Here is a 21,536-nt window from a genome sequence, read left to right as displayed (position 1 = left end):
TTCTGTGAATCCAAGCTGAAAATTTGGCAGTAGTCCAGCTTTTTCTGAGTTGAGCAGTTTCTGTGGATTTGCGAATTTATTTATTTTTTTACTGTGGGGGCAATTTGAACAAATGTGCAATTACGCTAATGTGCATTAGCTCTAATCTGCACTTGCACTAATGCGCATGAGCGCTAATCTACACTCACACTAATGTGCATTAGTGCTGATGCACACTTGCGCCCATGAACATTACCGCAAATTCACCCTTGCATTAATGCACATTAGGGCAAATGGGCATTTGCTCAAGTGGAATGTAATTGCTGAACATCCCTAAAAAGAATCCGATTCCATCAATGAGCAGATGATGGAACAAAAGACACGTGGCAATCTATGAAACACAGACAGAATGCATTTAACAAACTCCATACATACCTAGCTTCAAAACACTAAGCCACTCTTTCGAACCCACAGTGTTCTCCTCCAGCACCCATTCGACAGCAGGCAAAACCGACAAGGCTCACAGACAAGTAACTTGGCTGAGAAACTGAGTGCAAGGTAGAGGTGGGGGATCTGAGCCCCAAATGCCGAACAAAAAATTTGCTCCCACCTAGCACAACAGAAGACCAATTTCACAGAGAAGGCAAACTGATAACACTCAGAGAAACCCTCACACAAACCAGGCAAGGCTAGGGACGGATGAGAATTTCATTTTTACTTGCAAAACATGTGAGCATCGTGAGCACGTTTCCCCCCAAATGTTCACAAATTGCCAGACATGTGCTGGTGTTCAATTTGCGCAACTTTCCCAGTTTGATTTTGCACAAATGTCCTCATTTGTGCAAATCCCCCCTGCAGACTGAAAGCCCTGCTTTAGTCTCTGGAGGAAAGTTGCTCAAATTAGAAAATCTGCACAAATTTGGGGGAATTCACTCAAAAGTCGTATCTGATCACTGCTTGATTTGCGCAATTTTCCCGTTCGCGCAAAACAAGAAGTGATCACAAATGCGAACAGGAATTGGGCACAGGCTGAACAGCCATCTCTAGGCAAGACATCCCCCCCCGCCAAAACAAACAGACAAACAAACCAGCTTGTTAAGAAATGCCCCCACACCAGCCTTCCCCAGGCAGAACACCCCAGTCCCTCCCCACCCACCCGATAAAAATCAGGAGGGCCAGGGAGCCTGGTGGTCACTGAGAGAGGGGTCTGGTACTCAGGGGCCTCACATCGGACACCTCCAGAAATATGATGCTTACACGGGGCGGGATATATTGACAGAAAGCAGCAACAGTTCAAGGGAAGACGGCTCTACAGAGACAGTGCTCATGTGAAGGGGCACCAATGTTAGAAAACAAAGGTGGGGAGCTAGCTTGGCATTCTCATTCAAGGCCGTTGTTCAAGTGCCTCCTTCTCCCTCTGGCCCACTTGAAGCGCATTGACAGATGTGGGCATTTTCCATTTCTGGAGTTCCTCCGAGGTCGTCCAGGTCAACGGTCCAGTCCCAGGTTCTGTTCCCGGTGGGCGGTGGTTTCATCTCTGTTGCTTCTAACCGCTGGGGCAGGAAAAGCAAAATGAAGGGGGAGCGTGCATAAGCCGGGGGTGTGGGAGTGTGAAAATAGATTGACCAACACCTAGACACTTTCCCTGGGAGGTGGGGGAGAAATATATCAACATGTCCCTCTAAGCTGAGGTCTTTTGTTCCTCCGGAAAAAGGGAACAGGGACACCTGAGGAAGGGATGCAAGTGAAAGACCTCTGTGCTGTTTCTCTCATCTCGCAGATTTCATCGTGCGCAATTCGCAGCCCTGACTCAGCTTCATTGGGAAGTACATCCAACTAAGTTCGGCATGGTGTGACTCCTGGGGGAAGCATACCTCGGACTGCAGCTCCCATATCAAATGGAGGCGATTCTTACAGTGGCTGTCTGGACGATTCTGGGCAGGGCTGGGCAGGCACCGCCCTTCCCCGACAGAGGTAGACTGCGCCTCAGTCTGGAGGTTCTACTTTGCCACTTCCTCCCTGTTGGAAAGCCCCCTGAGATTGTGCCCTGAGATTGTGGCTGCTAAGTATTCCATGAGCTAACTCGGTGTTCCCCAACCCTGGTGCCATCTAGATGGCGTGAGACTACAACTCCCAGTGTCCCCAGCTAGCACAGCCTTGGGTGATGATGAGACCTGAAGTCCGATGCTCCTGTTACAAGGCACTGAAAAGATTTAGGGGCCAGGCCCATAGGACACAAATTGGCATATCGAGATACGCACATTTCGTTACAAGGCTCTTTGTATTTCGTGGAGGCCGAGCTGGCTACATTATTTCTCATCCAAATCACCTCACATAAGACAAATTCTACATTCCATTAGCACCCTGCCCGAGATCACCTCAAACAATGGAAAATGTCCTCCCCCCTGCCACAACCTAATTGCCATGCAGGGGATTTTTTTTTTTTTTTTTGCAGAGTTAACCTGAACTCTTCCCAGCTGCAGCCCCCCTTGAAAATTACCCCCTACCTGGCAATTAGGTTGAGAAAAAATCACACACCCCTATTTCATAGGCACCAATGGACACTCAGGGCTCTGTGGAATAGATCTGGGACCCAGGGAAATAGATTCAGCCCCTGGAAATAGATTTGGGGCCCTGGGGATTAGATCCGGGACCCTAGGAAATAGATTTGGGGCCCTGGGAAATTTGGGGCCTGGGAAATAGATTCAGCACTTGGGGAATATATCTGGGGCCCTGGGGAATCAATTCAGGCCCCTGGGGAATAGATCCAGGGACACAACCCCATGGGCCCAGACCTAATAACGCCCCTGTCTGGAGAGGACCAGGTTGGAGAAGAAAGAGCTAATTATTCTGTGCCTGGAATTGCCAACTTGCAAGTACATTGCAAGTTTTATTTAGTCAGGGTCAGACAAAACTGGGGAACATGCTCATTCCTTGAAGCAACCCAACATGTTTCGGCCCTGTGCCATATATTTTGGGCCTTCTTCAGGGGTTGAAATTCAGGATTCATCTTGGAAACGTCTCCAGGATGAAACCTGGGAATGGAGATGACATATTTTTTCAAGGATCTCTGCAGGCAATTTTTAAAAACATTAACTCCTGAAGAAGGCACAAAAATGATGGAACAGAGGGCTGAAATGCATGGGGTGACTTTGAGGAAGTAGCTACTTTGAGGAACAAAACCATATATTTTTTTTCTGCATCCTGAGACTTTGTCTCTTTTTCCCCCCATCAGATCATTTTATTTACTCAGCTGGGCATTTTGAGCTGGTAAGCATTTTGAGCCCTGCTCCCCACCTCCCTGGTTTGAAACCTACCTGGCGTCACAGCGGAAGCTCTTGTCCCAACCCAATTCTGCCCATAGACTGACAGTTTTTTCAAACACCCTTGCCCCACATCTTTGTAACTGTACCTGGACTGCCCCCCCGGTTTCACCACCGGGGGCTGGTTTTGTTGCTTCGCTTTCTCCGCGGCAGCCCTGAGCAGTTCCTGTGCTCTCATTCGGTCTGCGAGAACAAGAGAGCCAGTTTTACACACAGGCTGGACTACGCTGGGGTGTGGGGGTGTGGGTGTACATTTCCTAATGACAGTTCCGTGGCAACGGGAGGCTCCCAGCTAGCCCAAGGAAACATCAGAGCTCTCGTGCCTCTTTCTCTGCCAAAGCTGAAATGTGAATAAAATGTGTACCACCCTGACATCTCGGTGACACCCTACCCCTCATTCCCAGCTGGGGATGTCAGAGAATTCCACAACGAAATCATATTCGTTTGGATCTCCGTGAATCTGACCCACAGCAGCAGACCAGCTTTTCCCCAGTCACATGGATTCCACGGATTTGCAGGCTTTTTTTTTTTTTACTTTCCAGAATTTTATGCAAATTTAGTTGCAGAAAAATACATAAAATTAAAAAAAACCCAGCAGCCAAAAATACGCATTTCCCCCATAGACTAAAGCACGCAAAATGCGACCTTTGAGGAGATTTGTGGATTGGGGGGGGGGATGTTGCACAGTCTCTCAAGTGCAAATTTGTGCAAACACGGAGGTGCAAATTTGTGCAAATGCACATGTGCAAATTTGCGCAAATGCGGATTTGCACAAATTTGGGAAACCTGAAAAAATACGATTCCACCAGTGAAGGGCCAACAGAACAAAAGGCAACTGAGAATCTACGACATGCAGAGAGAACAGGTTTTACAGGTTCAATACATCCCTCATTTCCAGTAATATCCTCCAGCCCACCTTACAGTGTATGGCAAACCCAAGCGTAGCCTGTTTGCTTGGCTCCAGACGCCAGAGTTCTTGGCAGGAGTTTGCCAGGGCTCCTGCTTGCTCCCGGTTGCACAGGTTTTCTGACCATTTGCTGCCACTTTACAGAATGGAGCCATCTTTCCCAGAGCAAATTACTCACCGGCATTGCTTAGGTTTCCCTGGGAGCTCGAACTCGGTTGACTGGCAGGTCTCCAGGGGTTGCTGTAGGTGTCCGGGACTGCTGCTGCTCCCACGGGGTTTCCCAGACTTCCCGTGTTCATGGAAGTCCCTGGAATGTTGCCAAAGATGTTAGTTCCTCCAGAAGACCCCGGAATCATTGGGAACCTGATGGCCGGGTTGCTGGGAGGTGCAGGGTTCATCTGTGAAGCAAACATTGGATATGCCAACTTCATGAATCCTCTGTTGTTTTATATTTAAGATGTGATTCATCGCCCCAAGGAGGAGAAATGGCAAGACGACTCCAGGGACAGCTGAAGATTCTCTAGAAACCTGACAGTTCATATCCTCAGACTAAAGATACCATGTGTGTTTGTGTTCTAACGGGATTAGAATTACGGTCCACTGAGTCCAGCATTCTGTGGCCAGCAAAAAAGCACCTGGGATGTCCCCCAGGGAAGGCACAAATGTAATGACTTTTCTCCAATAGAACAGAACAGAACAGAATAGAATTATAGGGTTGGAAGGGGGCTACAAGACCACTGAGTCCACCCCCTGCTCAGTGCAGGAAGCCTGATTCCCAGCAAATGCAATGTGAAGGTAGACTGCCACTGAGCCATGGGGGTTCTGTTGAGCAATCACTTATAAAGAGCCATCCTGCCTGAATTGGTCTAATGCCCTTTTTGAAAGCCATTTGAGCAGGGGACCATCAGAACCACGCCCAGCAGCAGGGAGTTCCACCGGTTTGTTCTGCATTGTGTCTAGGGATCTGCGAACCCACCCGTCTGGGTTCTCCAGGCACCCACCCAGCCCCTGGTCCCTGGACTGCTCCCTGGACTGTACCCAAGCCCCTCCCACACTGGGCGAGCAGCCCGCACGCACTCCGGCAGCCTCGTCAAGCTCTGCAGTCTCCACTTTTTGAAAAATAAGACAGCAATCGCAAAAAGACACACATATTTGTGTATGCACGAAGATGCACATTTTGCGAACGTGCATATTTAAGTAAGCATGGAAATGTGCATTCTTGCAAAATGTGCAGATTTGCAAATATGTGCACTTGCAAAAATGTGCATCTTTGCACATGCAATTATGCACATTCGCAACAGTGTGTCTTTTTGTGATTGCTCTTTTATTTTTCAAAAAGTAGAGACTGCAGAGCTTGACGAAGCTGCCAACATGAGTGCGGGCTGCTCGCCCAGTGTGGGAGGGGCTTGGGCACAGTCCGGGGACCAGTGAGCGGGGACAGCATGCGCCTTTTTGCGATGGACATTTTATTGTTCAAAAATGGCGACCGCAGAGCTTGATAAGGCTGCTGGGGTAAGTGTGGGCCACTCGCCGAGCATGGGCAGGGGGCGAGCGGGGCCAGGGGCTTGGCAAGCAGGGCTTGGGGGTGTGGGCAGGAGGGAGTTCCTCCAGATTCCCGAACGGAATCGGGTGCCCGTGCCATCCCTAATTGTGTCTACAGTCCAATTGAACTGGACAAATTCTGGCATTGTGCGATAGGAAGAAATCTTTGCTCTCACTCCATACCTGACGCCCACCAGATGTGGGGATCTACAACTCCCATCACACCATAGGGTGTGGATGATGGAGGTTGTAGTCCAGCACATTGGAAAGGTACCAGGTTGGGGATGGTGAGAGCCTTTCTCAATCTGGCAGAGATCTGGAGATGCTGGGAGGGAACCTGGGATGTCTGGAGCCGTATTGTGGAGCTCTGCTGTCAGTTCTCCTTACCCTCGTCCGGACACAGAGTTGCTTGCTCTGATCCAGCAGTGTCTGCAGCGCCTCCTTCTCCCCAATGAGCTTCTGCCGCTCGGCATAAATCTTCTTCGTCTCGGTGTCCTGGGCCTCCCGGAGAATTTGCTTCTCCCGTTCGCACTGCTGCTGTTGGGACACCAGCTGGCGGTCATGAGCCTGGAGGTTGTGGCCACAGGCAGCCTTCTCCTTTTCCAGATTGGCGGTCATCTGGGCCACATCGTTGACCTTCTGCTCCACCTGCTGGGCCATCATCTGGACCTGGCCCTGAAGGTTGTTCAAAAGGCCATGGCACGCGCTGTTGACCTCATAACTGGAGGGGAATGGGAGTTTGGAGAACGCTTGATCCACTGCGCTCCTCAGGTTCTTTTTGGCGGGCTCCATGGCCAGCAGCACCTGGGACCCCAAGACGCGGTGCGTCTGCAGCTGGGTTTGCAGTTGCAGCGTCTCCAACTGACAGTCCTTCTTCTCCTTCTCGGCCGCTTTGATGCTCTCTTGCAAGGACTGGATCTCCCGAGAGAGTCTCTCTTCGTTCACCCGGGCGCCCACCTCCTGGATCTTCAGCTTCTCCTGGAGGATGTCTACGTTGGCTGCAGGGAGACACAAGAAAGGCGTCGAGGGGGCCAACAATATGTGGGTGGAAATACAGACACTTGTGCATACTTTGGAGAGCTAGGGATGTGCAAACCCATCCCTGTCCAGGTTTTCTTGGTGCCCACCCAGCCTCTGCCCTGCCCGCTGGTCCCTGGACCATGCTTGAACCCTCCGCAGAGCAGCCTGTACTCACCCGAATGGCTTCGTCAAGCTCTGCAGTTGCCATTTTTTGAAAAATGGCAAGCGCAAAAAAGGGCATATTTGCGCATGCGTGAAAACGTGCATTTTTGCGAATGTGCATACTCACGTGTGTGTGTGAAGATGCACATTTATAGAAATGCACAAATATGCGCACTTGCAAAAATGCGTTTCTCATAGCAGCTATGCACATTTGCCAAAATGCACATTGTCGTGCATGAGCAACTATGCACATTTTTGTGATTGCTGTTTTGGTTTTCAAAAAATGGTGACCATGGAGCTCGATGAGGCCACCAGAGTTGAGTGCAGGCTGCTTGCCAAGAGTGGGCAGGGGGTGAGTGGGAGCAGGGGCTCAGTGAGCAGGGCTCGGGGGTGCGGGCAGGGGGGGTTCTGCCAGATTCCTGGATGGAATCAGACACCCGCACCATCCGTATGCAGCCCCCACTGCTCACCACTGAGTATCCCGTGGCGTCTCTCCTCTGCTGTTTCTTATGTATTTGTTACCTTTGTATGTCCCCTTTCCCCTAGGACAGGACTGGCAAACCTGAAGGCTGCAGAGCGTGCGGGCCGCCTCTGGCCTTCTGGGGGTTCTAGTCCAGCCCTCTAGGGTTCCCTAGAAAGGAACCCCCTTTCCCCAAAATGCGGATGGTTTGGTGGCTTGTCAGCATTTGTGCAGTGCTTTCCCCATCTGAAAAAGTTGGAATGCTACTCCTCAGGCTCAGTTACTGGCAGTAAAAGCTTGAAGCTACAGTACAGGGGCATTCTGGGCATTTTTTGCCCCACCTCTTTTTGTCTTTGGCCCCTCCCAGTGCTGGAATGTGTCCCCCAAGAGCTTCTCCCAATGTGGCCCATGGGCCGTATAGCGTTCTGCAGCCCTGCTCTTGGAGCCGAAGGCAGCTTACATGGTCCTCCTCTCCACTTTCTTTTCACGACAACCCTGTGAGGTAGGTAGGTTAGACTGAGCGTCAGTGTCTGGCTCCAGAGTCACCCAGTGAGCTTCGTGGCCAAGTGGGGACTCGAACCCGTGTCTCCCCAGTCCAACACTCTAATCACTACACCACACTGGCTCTACCACCATCTCTCCTGCGTTCAAATTTTGCACGATCTCGAGCTCCTTCTCTCCCAGAACTGAATTTTGGTAAACTTGGATAAAAAAAATCAACGCAAACAGAATTCTCCCTCAGCTGCACTGGTCAAGTTCAATAAGTGTAGCTCTTCCTGGTAGGGATATCCGGCATGGGGAAATCCAGCCCTCTTGGAATGTGATGGATTTCCTGCAAGCCCTCGGCTTGCTTTAGTCATGGGCTTCCCACCGTAATTCGCAAGCGCTGTGTGCAAATGGCTCCTTCTCCCCCTCCCGTGCGCAAGGCAGTGCTGGTGGTGGCAGGCAGTGGCGGCAGAGACTCCCACCACTGCCGTGCACAAACCCCTCACGCCCTCCTTACTGCCATGCGCAAGGGGAGAGCAAGGGGTTTGCATACGGCAGCAGTGGGCGATACCAGCACTCTGCTCCTGGGAGGGAGAGAAGGAGCCATTTGTGCACAGCAGCAGGGCTACCGCGACAGGTCTTTCCTTCTCCCTCCCAGGGCCAGGAGGGAGAAGAAAAGCTCATGCACAGGGGCCCAGCCCCTGTGCGCAAAATGGAGCAGTGCGTCCATCTCATCCTCCCGCGCCACTGCCGCTGTGCAAAGGCGGAAAATCCACCAGCTCGCCCAACTCAGTGCAGGCCGAGTCCCTATTCCCAGCACGGAGAGAACTGAGGGGCTGCTTGGTGGCAGCGTTCCCTGCCTCCAAGGGGGAGAGCAAGGTAGCCCTGTGCAGCGGCCAGGGACGGAGAAATGGCAGGGAGCTCATTTTGCTTTTCCCTGCCAGAAAGATAAGAACTTTGAAACCCTTAAGCTGGAGTTTTGCTTTTTTCCTCCTCCCTCCCAATCACTTTTCCTTTGGTGTCATGTCTTTTACATTGCGAGTTTGAGGGAAGAGACTTTCTCTGTATTAATCTGTGTAAACCACCCCATGAACTTTTTGGCTGAAGAGGGGTGCAAAAATCACATGAATAATTAATAAATAAATGAACAAATAATTCTGTGCCTGCCTGCCATGTGGCTGTTGAGGAGGGGGAGGAGTTGGCCCGGAAAAAAAGAGGCGGTAGCCCAAATTTAGCACTAAGAGGGTTGAATATGAAGTGCTTCAAACCCAGACTTTTAAGAACTAAGCACTCCATGTCCTGGGCTTGGAAGGATGAACGTGTTCATTTCAGTTTCTCCAAGCAAACAGAAGGAGGTGACTATCCAAAGTGAATGGCAAAGAAGAGAAACGGGCCCTGAGGATGCAAAAATTAGAATTTATTGTAAGAAGCCCAACAAGTTTCAGCCCTTTTTCTTCTTCAAAGCCTTCTTCAGGAGGTTTCTGAAGAAAAAGTCTGCAGAATTTTTTCAGAAAAAGAGTTTCTTGTGTCACTCAATCGCTAGTAGATTGACACAGGAGACACTCTCGCAGAAAAAATTCTGCAGACGTTTTTCTTTAGTAACCCTCTGAAGAAGGCCTAAATCAGAAAAAAGGCTAAAACACACTGGGCTTCTTAGAATAAATTCTATTTTGCATCCTGAGAACCAGTTTCTCTTCTTTGTGATTTGTTTCAGTTTCTCTCACATTAGTTTTTTAAACAATCTTGACTTCTTTTTGTCCCAAATGTGGAGCACGTTGAGAATTTTGCTCAATTCTTCTCAAAAGTGAAGGGAGACTAAATTTCTGCCCTGCTCAACTCCTGTTTTGTTTTGAAAACCTGTTTTGAAAACATCCTGTCGCCAGGGGAGTCTGGTGGCTCTGATGTCAGTGAGGCAGTGAATCCACTCCAGGATTCAGTCAGAACTCTAAAGGAGCTATCCATGGTACTGAACCTATCTTTGGAAAGCTCCTTTAGAGTTCTGACTGGTTCTGAACTGAAACCCGGAGTGGTTCACCACCCCACGAACATTGGAGCCACCAGCTGCCACTCCCCATGGTAATGTGTGTTTTGCTGTGGCTAGATCGTGGCACAGCTAGGCACGGATGGAGCCGGATGTCTTTTCATAAACTGACTCCAGCCCAAACCATTCCCTTTTTAATGGTCTGTTTCTCAAGCCAGCGGAAGGGAAGCTGACACATACTGATCTATTTATTTTCAAAGCATCGCCAAAAGGGCAAAAATAGGAACAGACCTGGAACAGAACTGGGATGTGCCCCGAAAAGACAAAAATAGGAATAAAAACGAGAAAATAGGTTCTGTTTGGGGGTTGGGGTAGGGGGTTAACAGATATTTAGTGCAAACCTATGCATGCCTACTCAGAAGTAAGTCCCACTGTGTTCACCAGCCCTTGCTCCCAGAAAAGTCCAGATAGGATAGCAGCCTTAGCAGCCCTGGAAATGTTGCCAGCAAAATTGGATGGAACGGCTTCTTTGGTGTGAGTGTGTGGGCACTGGGTTGAGGAAGGTGTGCGGACAGAAGGCACGCCCATGGGACAACAGAGGCCTCTGCTGTTTCCTACATGACCTCTAGCCAGGAGAAGAGGCCCAGAGCCCAATGGGTCAAGAAGATGCCCTGTGTGCCAAGGGTCCCAATTCCTGGCCTTTCCAGTTAGAAAATCAGGGCTGGACACACACACCCCTGCCCCACCCCCAGCCTTCCTTCCAGCTAAAATTTGGGTATATATTCCTTTGGTGTATTAGAGAGTCACAGTATTGGAGAAATGGAAAGGACCGTGTTCATCTCGCCCAACACCCGCCTTTGTGCTCTAAAGGGATGCGTTCTAATGTGGAGCTGATCAAACCTGTTTGAAAGCAGTTGCCTTTCCCACCCTTTAGCCATCCGAGCCCTTCCCCGAACGGCTGGTAGCCCTTTGGGGGGTATGCCAGTCCTTAATGCCTTTTGGGAGGTCACACTGAGAAATCGTTGATGCTTGGAGGAAAGTGCTTCTTGTGTATTTTTTTAATTTTCTGGCCACTTTTCAGGGCGATGACCTCGCCAAGGAGAGTACAACCAAGTCAGATATGAGACTGACCAGCCACAGCAGTGAGCAGAATCCAAGCTCATTATGAAGGCAACTGGAGACCACTTTGACTAGGGAGACATCCAGTGGAGGCTGGGGGCTCCTATTTCAGTGAGGAAGTGAATCCGCTCTGGGTTTCACTCAGAACCAGCCAGGACTCTAAAAGAGCTATCCACAGTGCTGAACCCATTTTGGGGATAGGTTTCAGCACTTTGGATAGCTTCCAACCCCACTGAAATAAGGGCCATCAGCCTCCACTGTGCACAGCATCAGGAGTTCTCCAGGGCTCGGGCTACCACTGAGAAGGCCCCGTCTCTCTTGTGTGCACCAACCCAACTGATAGTAATGCTGGGCATTCGAGAAGGTTCCCTGTTGTAGATCTTAATGGAAATGCAGGACTTTGAAGATGGTCTTTCAAAGAGCCTTGTCCCAAGCTGTTTAGGGCTGGAGTCTCCAAAATGTGGGTACCTTCCAGGCTCCCTGATTGTCTGATTTTTTTATTTTATTTCTTATTTTTTAAAAATAATAATAGTAATAATTATTATTATTTTAACTGGGCAAGATAGCATGCTATAGAGAGAAATGCTGCCCTCCACACCATCTTTATTTGGATTCCAAAAAGTGTTGTTTACATTTCATTTTGGAGTTCAGACCATACCTCAGCCTTATGCTTTGGTTCCTGGGGAAGTGACTTTTCTTTTGGTCCCACCACTTTGTCTCCTGGGAAATGACTATTGGGACTGGCTAGGCGAGCCATTTTATGAATGGGCAACGTGGCCTATGACAGCCCTTTTGTGTGAGTGCCCATGACACGCTCTCCAAATTCCAAATGTGTCCACTGAGCCAAACGTTGGGAACCACTGGTTTAGGGCTTATTAAAACTTAAGAACAGTACTTTGAACTGGGCGCATAATCTTACTGGTGGCTGGTGAAACTGGATGGGTGGAATGGGCAGACTGTCTTTGCAGCGAGATGGAGGGACAGATGGAAAAAGATTTTCCGCTCCTTCCACCCTACAGTAGCCCTCCTGACAGGAGACCCTGCTGAATGGGGTGAGCTGTGGCATGTGGGCGTGAGAGAGGCTCCCCCCAAATCGGGCAGAGAGACCTTTTGTGAGCGGACACCTTCCTCTCAGGGAGCTCGGAGCCAACCCTAGATTTGGGGAGGGCATACCCCACCCAAGGTTGTAGCGACCTGAGACAAAGGACAGGGTTTGGATTCTTACCCGAACAAGTCAAATTCAAAAGTTGCAGGTTCAGCTTGCACATCTGGGCCATCTGCAGCTCTGCCAGGTCGATTTTTCGTTGTTCGATCAACCTCGCCTGAAGGAAGATTTGAAAGTCAGTTAGGACCGGCACGGGACAAGGAAGTAAAGTGGGCAGAGGAAGAACTACCATCGATCTCCACCGGGTTTTGAGGGGAAATATGTTTTTGTTTTTTAAAAAACAAACTTGCTTTTCGAGAGGCGGGGACGTCGCTGAAGGGCTACGGGGCAAAGAGCAGTCCCGTAAATGGCTGAGGAAAATATAGCCCCCCCGACTGATTTCTTTGCAAAAGTATCCAAGATGAAAGCGGAATGGGTTGCTGTTATCGGGACTGGCGCCGAGGGTCGGCAATGTCAGGCAACTGCCGGGTGCCCACACCCCAGTAGGGGCCCACTGACCAGAGCTGCTCCGCCTCTCCCCCATTGCAACCCGCTTGCTCCCCTGCCTCTCGCTCTGGCCCAGACAACGGCGGTGGTGAGGAAGAGGAGCAGGAGATGCCGCGGCCCCCTGGCTCCCTGCCTGGCACGCAAGCAAGCAAGCGTGAACAATGAGGAGGAGGAAAAGCAGTTGGTGACAATGGCAGTGAGAGGGACTCTCTGAGAGAGGGGGACCATTAAGGCTGTCTTGCCCAAGGCCCCTCCAAAGCCTGACGCTAGCAATGGTTGTTGTTGCTCAAAGATATAGGTGCAGGGCTGGCTTATGCAGAAGCCAGCCCGGACTCTAGGGGCTGGCTTGCGCATAACGCTAGGCCCAAATTCAACGCTAGGCCCAAATTCAAATAAGGCCCAAATTCAACGCTAGGACTAAATTCAATGCGAGGCCCAAATTCAAAGCGAGGCCCAAATTCAAACATTAGGCCCAAATTCAACGCTAGGCCCAAATTCAACGCTAGCTCTAAATTCAATGCTCGTCCCAAATTCAAAGCGAGGCCCAAATTCAAACATTAGGCCCAAATTCAAAGCGAGGCCCAAATTCAAACATTAGGCCCAAATTCAAAGCGAGGCCCAAATTCAACGCTAGGCCCAAATTCAAAGAAGGCCCAAATTCAACGCTAGGCCTAAATTCAATGCGAGGCCCAAATTCAAAGCGAGGCCCAAATTCAAACATTAGGCCCAAATTCAACGCTAGGCCCAAATTCAAAGAAGGCCCAAATTCAACGCTAGGCCTAAATTCAATGCGAGGCCCAAATTCAAACTTTAGGCCCAAATTCAAAGCGAGGCCCAAATTCAAACAGGCCCAAATTCAAAGCGAGGCCCAAATTCAAACATTAGGCCCAAATTCAACACTAGGCCTAAATTCAATGCTAGGCCCAAATTCAAAGCGAGGCCCAAATTCAAACATTAGGCCCAAATTCAAAGCGAGGCCCAAATTCAAACATTAGGCCCAAATTCAACGCTAGGCCCAAATTCAAACATCAGGCCTAAATTCAAAGGTGGCCCAAATTCAAAGACTAGGCTCAAATTCAAAGCTAGGCCTAAATTCAATGCGAGGCCCAAATTCAAAGCTAGGTCTAAATTCAAACATTGGGCCCAAATTCAAAGCGAGGCCCAAATTCAAACACTAGGCCCAAACTCAAAGAAGCCCTGACATCACCAATGAGCCAGTATGCTGCCCAGTTGCTCCCACTCATCTCCCCTCGCAAGCAGGGTTGGCAAAACAAACAGTGGACCGTCTGTCTGTGGTCTTGTGACATGTGGATGCAGGCCTATGGCGTGTCTCTCCCCCGATGAGCCAGAGTTGGAGCAAACCCCGACTCAATGGTCTTCTAGGCCCCTTCCAATGCTACTATTCTATAATTCTAACTCTGGCTCATCCAGGGAAAGAGAAGCCAGAGTTCCCAGCTCGCGTGTGGCGAGAAAGAAACCATGGACAGAGCTCCCATGGTAGGAGCACGCTGGCTTTCTGAAGCCTTCCGGCTTCTCTTTTCCTGCCAGCCACACCCTTAGAGCACCATCCGTCGGGTTCTCCGCTCAATAAGGAATGAGGCTGGAGGTCAAGGTTGAGCTAACACAAATCCTTCATTCATGCATGAAGGTTGGCTGCCAACAAAGGGGAAACAACAACCCTCCTTCCAGAACAACGCATCCATATACCTGAGGAAAAACCGGCCCGAGGACCAGTCACAGTTTATTTATTTATTTATTGCATTTCTACCCCGCCTTTCTCCCTCTCGCAAGGAACTCAAGGCGGCTTACATTATCCTCCTCCTCACCGTTGTATCCTCACAACAACAACCCTGTGAGGTGGGTTGGGCTGAGAGTCTGTGACTGGCCCAAAGTCACCCAGTGAGCTTCCATGGCCAAGTGGGGACTAGAACCCGGATCTCCCGGCTCCCAGTCCGTCACTCTCACCACTACACTACACTGGCTCTCATATCACCATATATGGCACGCAATATCCGTTATTCACAGCAGTTTCTTAATCATACGATTATTCTAATTAGGACTGCTTTATTGCAAAGCTTTTACAGACTCAAGAGTTAGTGAAGTTAGAAAGCAACAGTTTTCTGACCTTGTCAGTAACTTTCTAACAAGTGAGCGAATACGTTCCAGGAAACGTCTGGCACATTGTGGAAGCATTCCAAGTTTCTTTTCTTAGGTTCCCCTTTCCTTAAGGCCTGTTGCTAGGGTGCATCTGAGCCTTGCTCTTAGTTATAGCAGACAAGCTAAAAATGATCTTTTAGCAAAATAAAAATTATTCTTATCAATCGCCCTTTTGATGCTTCTATACTAAGGGAAGCATCACACTTCAATATGGCCTAGCTTATTTGCTTCTTCTTCAGTTAAGATATTACTTCCACCTCCCTCCATCCCTTCAATAACATGCATTTCTTCATATTTAACCTGGAATTCTGCATAGTCAGGTTCCTTTTCTATAGCTACCATACTGAGGTATTTGCATTGCGGGGCTATCGGCATCTTTTTTGCTTTCTGGCAGAGACAGAAGGATACTTTCTACACTGGGATTGCCAAGACAATCAACAGAGTAATTCTCAGTATACCCATTAAGATTTTGGCCAGCAGACGTTTCAGTGCTATTCTAATATTTGGGAGAAGGTCATCTAGCCAATCAAACCATCCTCCTACTTAGTCAGTATTTACTTGGTGTAAAACATGTACAGCCTCTTTTATTTTTGCTAAATCTGTTTCTATTTTACTGTTATGATTGACATAGAAACAGCAAGATTAGTTAATTACAGCACATACTCCTCTTTGTTGAGCCAACATTATATATGTTGTTGTTCAGTCGTTCAGTCGTGTCCGACTCTTCGTGACCCCATGGACCATAGCACGCCAGGCCTTCCTGTCCTGCGCACTCTCCCGGAGTGTGCTCAGGTTCATATTTATTTTGTAGGACTATGTCACTTAATTATTTTATTTCAACTTTTAGCTCTCTAATAGCATCTATTTCTATGGATACATTTAGAAAGGCTTGTTCTAAATCATATATTCTTTAAGCTGGAAAGAACATATGTGTAAAGGTGTAAAACCTTGATTTTCATTTTAACAGAGAATTTTCTATTGTGGCAGTATCTCGCTTACCTTGGACCTTATGGGCAAAGCTTCCTAAATTAGTAATGCCTTCAGAAGTCAATTGTTTTATGTACTGCAAAATGAGGCGTACCCTTGCTTATGTAATATAAGCAAGGGTACACCTTCCCCACCAATTAGGAGGAAGGGCTTTGTACACTTCCGTCTCGCATTGAAAATAAAGGCCTTTCTTATTCAGTATAAGTGCCAAAGCATTTATTTTTGTTCAAAACTTACCGTTTGGATGTTTACTGGTTTCTTGAGTACCTCAAGTGTAATAGCGACTATCACACCTTCTTGCAAACTGGGGACTCTTTTAATTTTTAGTAGATGTAACCTAGTTGTCCTGTGTGTTTTTTTATACCTGCACAAAATAGATGTGTGTTTGCTACTGCTATTAAAAGAGCTGTGCTTGGTGTTAATATTATCAAAAAGACAATAGACACCACTGCAGTATTTGTTAGTTCTGACATACACGGAAGATATATGTGATAAGTGAAATACAGACACAAGAAGAAGAATATAAAACAACTAAAAAATATCCGGAGGTTGAATTTTCTAACATCGAGGGGTTTGGCTGGGGGGGGGTTCTTTTAGCTATTGGGGACTACTTTAATTTCTAAAAGGTAGCGTTTCTGGGCATTCATGTTCAAAAATATTTATTATTCAGCTAGATATTCTTCAGCTAGATATTCTTCGAGACTACATTGTCAAGACTTCACTCAGCAGGTGTACTTTAAGAAATTTTTAGTTTTAGGTCTTCTCCTGGAATTGGCTCTGCTTTCTAGCGGCTGGAGGAATCTCTCTTTACATGGGTGGGAAGCATGTATCCATGTAGTTGTTGTTGTTCAGTCGTTCAGTTGTGTCCAACCCAATGGATGCCAGGCCTTCCTGTCCTGTGCTCTCTCCCAGAGCGTGCTCAAGTCCATATTCATTGCATCGGTGATGCTATCCAGCCATCTCATCCTCTGCCATCCCCTTCTCCTTTTGCCTTCAGTCTTTCCCAGCATCAGGGTCTTTTCCAGTGACTTTTCTCATCGCATTAGGTGGCCAAAATATTTGAGCTTCAGCTTCAGTATCTGTCCTTCCAATGAGCACTCAGGGTTGATTTCCTTTAGGATGGACTGATTGGACCTCCTTGCAGTCCAGGGGACTCGAAAGAGTCTTCTCCAGCACCACAGTTCGAAAGCATCAATTCTTCGGCGCTCAGCCTTCCTTATAGTCCAGCTCTCACAGCCATACGTTGCTACTGGGAAAACCATAGCTTTGATTAGACGGACCTTTGTCGGCAAGGTGATGTCTCTGCTTCTTACTATGCTGTCTAGGTTTGCCATAGCTTTCCTCCCCAGGAGCAAGCGTCTTTTAATTTCATGGCTACAGTCATCGTCTGCGGTGATCTTGGAGCCCAAGAAAATAAAATCTGTCACTGCTTCCATTTCTTCCCCTTCTATATGCCAGGAAGTGATGGGGCCAGATGCCATGATCTTCGTTTTTTTAATGTTGAGTTTCAGACCAGCTTTTGCACTCTCCTCTTTCACCCTCAACAAGAGGCTCTTTAGATCCTCTTCGCTTTCTGCCATTAGGGTGGTATCGTCTGCATATCGGAGGTTGTTGATATTTCTCCCGGCAATCTTAATTCCGACCTGTGATTCATCCAACCCGGTGTTTCTCATGATGTACTCTGCATATAAGTTAAATAAGCAGGGCGACAATATGCAGCCTTGCCGTACTCCTTTCCCAATTTTGAACCAATTGGTTGTTCCATGTACGGTTCTTACTGTTGCTTCTTGACCCTCGTACAGGTTTCTCAGCCTCTCGGCAACTCTAACAGCTGTATGTGAAGTGGCTAAGACTTGACATGGACCTTCCTACTGGGGCTGGAGACACGTCTTCTGTCTGTGGCTCTTTATCCACACCCAGTCACCAGCACGAATCTCATGGCATGACTCTTCAGGCTTCTGGGTCTGTTGGTGGAAGCTTGACAAAGTTTTAGTGAGTGCTTTTACATACCTCACCTGCAGGTCCATTAGTTTCCTCAGTGCTGGGGCTGCTTAGCACATGCAACTTTGTTGGCATGGGCCTGCTAAAGAAAATTTCAAAAGGGGTTAGACCTGTTTGTTGATTTGGAGTGTTTCTAACCTTTATTAAGGCCAGAAGCAATGCCTGGGGCTATTTTAGGCCCGTGGACTGTCCAATTCTTGCTAAGGTGTTTTTCAGAGTGTTATTTATGCGTTCTACCATACCTGAGGACTGTGGATGATATGGAGTGTGAAATTTTTCTTTTCTGCTGGAGGCAACTCCATATAATCCATTTGCTATGCCACTCTTGGCATTTTAGATCGGGGCGCAACTCCAGGGTGTGTATGCGTGTACTGGCCCACATTGTGAGCAGCACAGGAGGCACATCTCCATATTTCGTCTGTAACTGCACGGATGCCTGGAATATCTCAATGCTTAAGAAGGTTAGTAACCACCCCCCTTCTGCACATGTGTCCTTGCTGATGAGACACATCAGCAAGCCAATAGGCAAGTATATGGGGTGGAACGGGTCGGCCATCCATAAAACAAAATAGTCTATTAGGGTGTTCTGTGATTCCTGCAAGATTCTATGCTTTCTGCTCCTGTAATGAGACTTGTGACTGGAAAAGGGAAATTTCAGAAACAGTTAGAGGGGTTAACAGAGGTACCTGTAAAGAAAAAGGAGGGGTGCACTGCGCTTTTAAGGCTGCCTTTGCCACTGCATCTGCACGCGCGTTGCCTAATGAAATAGGACATGCCCATGTGGGCTTTGCAGTGGATGATAACGATGCCTCGAGGCACATGAATATCGTCTAATAAGTCAGCAATCAATGTTCTATGTGCTACTCCACTGCCACTTGAAGTTATGAAGCCATGGTTTTTTCAAATTTGCTCAGTTGCATGGCACGCGCTGAAAGCATATTCTGAGTCTGTAAAAACATTTACCGTCTGGCCAGTGGCTAGTGAGCATAGGGCAGCAGCCACTGGCCCTCTCTTCTGAATCTTTCCATGCGCCCGGTGCTTTTGCAGAGTGCAAGAGGGTCCTTGCCCCCACAGGGCTTACAATCTAAGCAAGTAAACAAAGCGTGGGGATCCCATGGTGAATGTCACACATGGAAGCGTGCTCAAAGCTGATTCAAGGGAGACAGGGGAGGAAGGGTGTGTGGAAATAGAGATGGGTAATTGGAGAAGAAGATGCATTATCTATCTATCTATCTATCTATCTATCCTATAATTGTAGTATTGCCACCTTATTAAGGAGATCTTCACTGATGAGCTGTCTGTGTTTTATGAGATTAATCAATTAAGGGCCCAGTTCTAAGCATGACTAGACAGGAAAAAATCCTACAACGCCCAGCATTCCCCAGCCAACCATGCTAGCTGAGAATGCTGGGAGCAGTAGGACTTTTCTGCCTAAATATGCACAGGATTGGGTTCTGAATCAGACTAAACCTGCATATAAATTAAAAATATCATTGCAAATCAAGACGGCCGCTACTATGTCTTTGGGTACGGCCCGTGCAAATCAAGAAGCCTGCTACCTTTGTTTTTGGCTAAGCCATGCGGCAATCAATTAAGTCCTCGATCAATAAATTGACGAAGCCTCACCGTGCGCATGACGAGGAAAGCGCTTGAACATTCCCCAGGTGCATGGAGTGGAAGGAACGCTTTGTGATGGCTTTTGCCATACCCAAAAGCAAAGGTAGCGTGCTTCTTGATTTGCAACAATATTATATGCAGGTTTAGGCTGATGCGGGGCCCAGTCCTATGCAACACAAGGTCTTGGTCCCATTCTGCTTCTTCCCTGCTACCCCATGGGCCTCATCCGGTGGGAATGATTCTGCCCAAACATGGTGTTCCAAATTTTAGTTTCCTCTTGTATTGAGCGGGATGCCTTTTAAGATGTCCCGCATGGCCCAGGGTATAGCTGGCCTGGGGTGAATCTTTTTAACTTTTCTCATATCAAATCTTTCAAAGTCCCATAATTACCTGTGTGTGTGTGTGAGAGAGAGAGAGAGAGAAAGAAAGTGTCCTGCAACTTTGGGATGACTTGGATCAAATCTCCGCCCCAGTTCTTGGGAGTAAGGAGAGAGAGACCACAGGAAGGGTTTTGATTGCTCAGCGGCAGGCCACCTACATTGCACATATAGGGTCAATCCCGGCATCGCCAGCTAAAAAGACTTAACCCTAAAAAGACCTAACCCAGTGTCCTAACCCCCAAATGACCTAACCGAAAAAGACCTAACCCAGTGTCCAGTGTCCAATGGTGGACAGCCAGATGTCAAGAGCTGGACATGAAGGTAACAGGACCCTTCAAACAACTCAGCCTTTCAATCTAAGCTTAGCGGCCGTTGCCATAAAATCCGGGAGGAGGCGCCCTGCCCCCCAATGCTTTTGAATGACAACTCCGATAATCCCTTACTGTTGGCCCCATGCTGGTTCTGGCTGATGGGAATTGTAGTCCTAAACAATTGGAGGGCCCCAGCTTGCCCGCACCAGATGTAAATGATGGCGGCAGCAAATTCTATCAATGAACGAACTGGTGGCATAAGAAAAGTTATTAATTTATTGAATGTAGAATTATTAATTTTATTTATTTATTTATTTATTTATATGCAGCCTTCTATAAGGTACTCAATATCATGTACTCCGTTAAGGGAACTAGTCTTCTTCCAAGGAATCAGGGAACATAGAAAAGATCCCTCTCCCCTGCAACCCACGAGTTGTCTTTCACCCCAGTGCTTCACGCTAGTATCTGTCTGCCGTGGAGATGTGCCATCCAAAAACATGGAACGTACCTTCTCTGCGTTGCAGGTCCTCAAGGTCTGATTGATCCGGGTCACCTCCACGTGGGCCTTGAAGCTCTCCATTCGGCTGGCATTGACCTGGCGTTTCAGAGTGGCAGTCTCCTTGTTGAGGTTGCCCGAGCTCTTGTGACAGTGGCCCAACTGCTCCGACAGCCCATCCAGGCGCTTCTTGGTGCTTTCTTGGGGGTTGCCATACACCATGAAGAGCACCAGCCCCAAGATGATGAGAAACTGGATGAGCGAGAGGAAGAGGAAGAAATATTTGACGTAGAACCCACAGTCCCGCTTGGGTTTCAGGCTGTCTTTGCCCTCCAAGCCCAGCTTGGCCATGCTGTATGGGTTCTTCTCCATCGCGTCGGCAATTGTTGTGTCCGGTGAGTGGCTTCGCCTTTGGGCCAGCTGGGCGGGGACGTGTGGTCCCGACGTGTTTATGTTGTGCCTGATTAATACTTCCTTTCTCCTGGCTCCTTCCTTCCTGCCTCACTGGAAGAGCTGATGGTTCCAGGGTTAGCATAACAGACCCCTGTAGCCAGGCGAGCTCTGTCCTTATCGGCCTGCCACATTTTCCTTGCTCTGTTTGTTTTCCTCTGGCCAACTGCAACACTCTCTTCAAAGCCAGGGCCAAATTGGGCCTCTCTTCGCCAGCCCGGGTCTCCCAAGAGCCCTCCAAAAGACGTCAGCCAAGCTGGACATCTGAAGGCTCCTTGGCAGAGGACGGAGTTGGCTGTGACGTTGGCTTTGCTGAACGGCACACACCGTTCTGTTTCACCAGCCCTTCTGTCCTCCTCTCCCCCACCGACCCCAAACCAGGGTGGCCAAGGCTCCTCTTTGACAGAAGGCAATCCTCTCTTGGAAGGGCTGCCGGACGACTGTCCCCTATTCATGTCGTCCTCTCCAAATCCAATTGAAAGACAACGAACCGGTTGCCTGCCACCA

At 48.5% G+C, this 21,536-nt stretch overlaps 1 protein-coding gene across 1 annotated transcript; it reads right to left on the bottom strand.

Annotated features, from left to right (window-relative positions):
• Positions 1-90: 90 nt before the first annotated feature.
• Positions 91-21,223, bottom strand: PLVAP (plasmalemma vesicle associated protein). Its single transcript, XM_084826336.1, has 6 exons — positions 20,592-21,223; positions 12,205-12,301; positions 6,139-6,749; positions 4,388-4,607; positions 3,392-3,485; positions 91-1,532 (listed from the first exon to the last, which is right to left on the bottom strand). Exons 1-6 carry the CDS (start codon positions 20,949-20,951, stop codon positions 1,526-1,528), a joined length of 1,389 nt encoding a protein of 462 aa, XP_084682462.1. The 5' UTR covers positions 20,952-21,223; the 3' UTR covers positions 91-1,525.
• Between the last annotated feature and the right edge of the window lie 313 nt (positions 21,224-21,536).

This window comes from Heloderma suspectum, chromosome Z (genome assembly GCF_057233095.1).
Source record: "Heloderma suspectum isolate Gila_16-S chromosome Z, 16-S_ref, whole genome shotgun sequence".
Taxonomy (NCBI): domain Eukaryota; kingdom Metazoa; phylum Chordata; class Lepidosauria; order Squamata; family Helodermatidae; genus Heloderma; species Heloderma suspectum.
Note: the sequence above shows the minus strand (reverse complement) of the source record. Positions and strands in the feature narration are given on the sequence as shown.

Coding starts and splice junctions, on each gene's coding strand:
- PLVAP (XM_084826336.1), bottom strand. CDS start 20,951: ATGGAGAAGAACCCATACAGCATGGCCAAGCTGGGCTTGGAGGGCAAA. Junction 12,302..20,591: donor GGACCTGCAACGCAGAGAAG/GTACGTTCCATG, acceptor ATCTTCCTTCAG/GCGAGGTTGATCGAACAACG. Junction 6,750..12,204: donor TTTGAATTTGACTTGTTCGG/GTAAGAATCCAA, acceptor GTCTCCCTGCAG/CCAACGTAGACATCCTCCAG.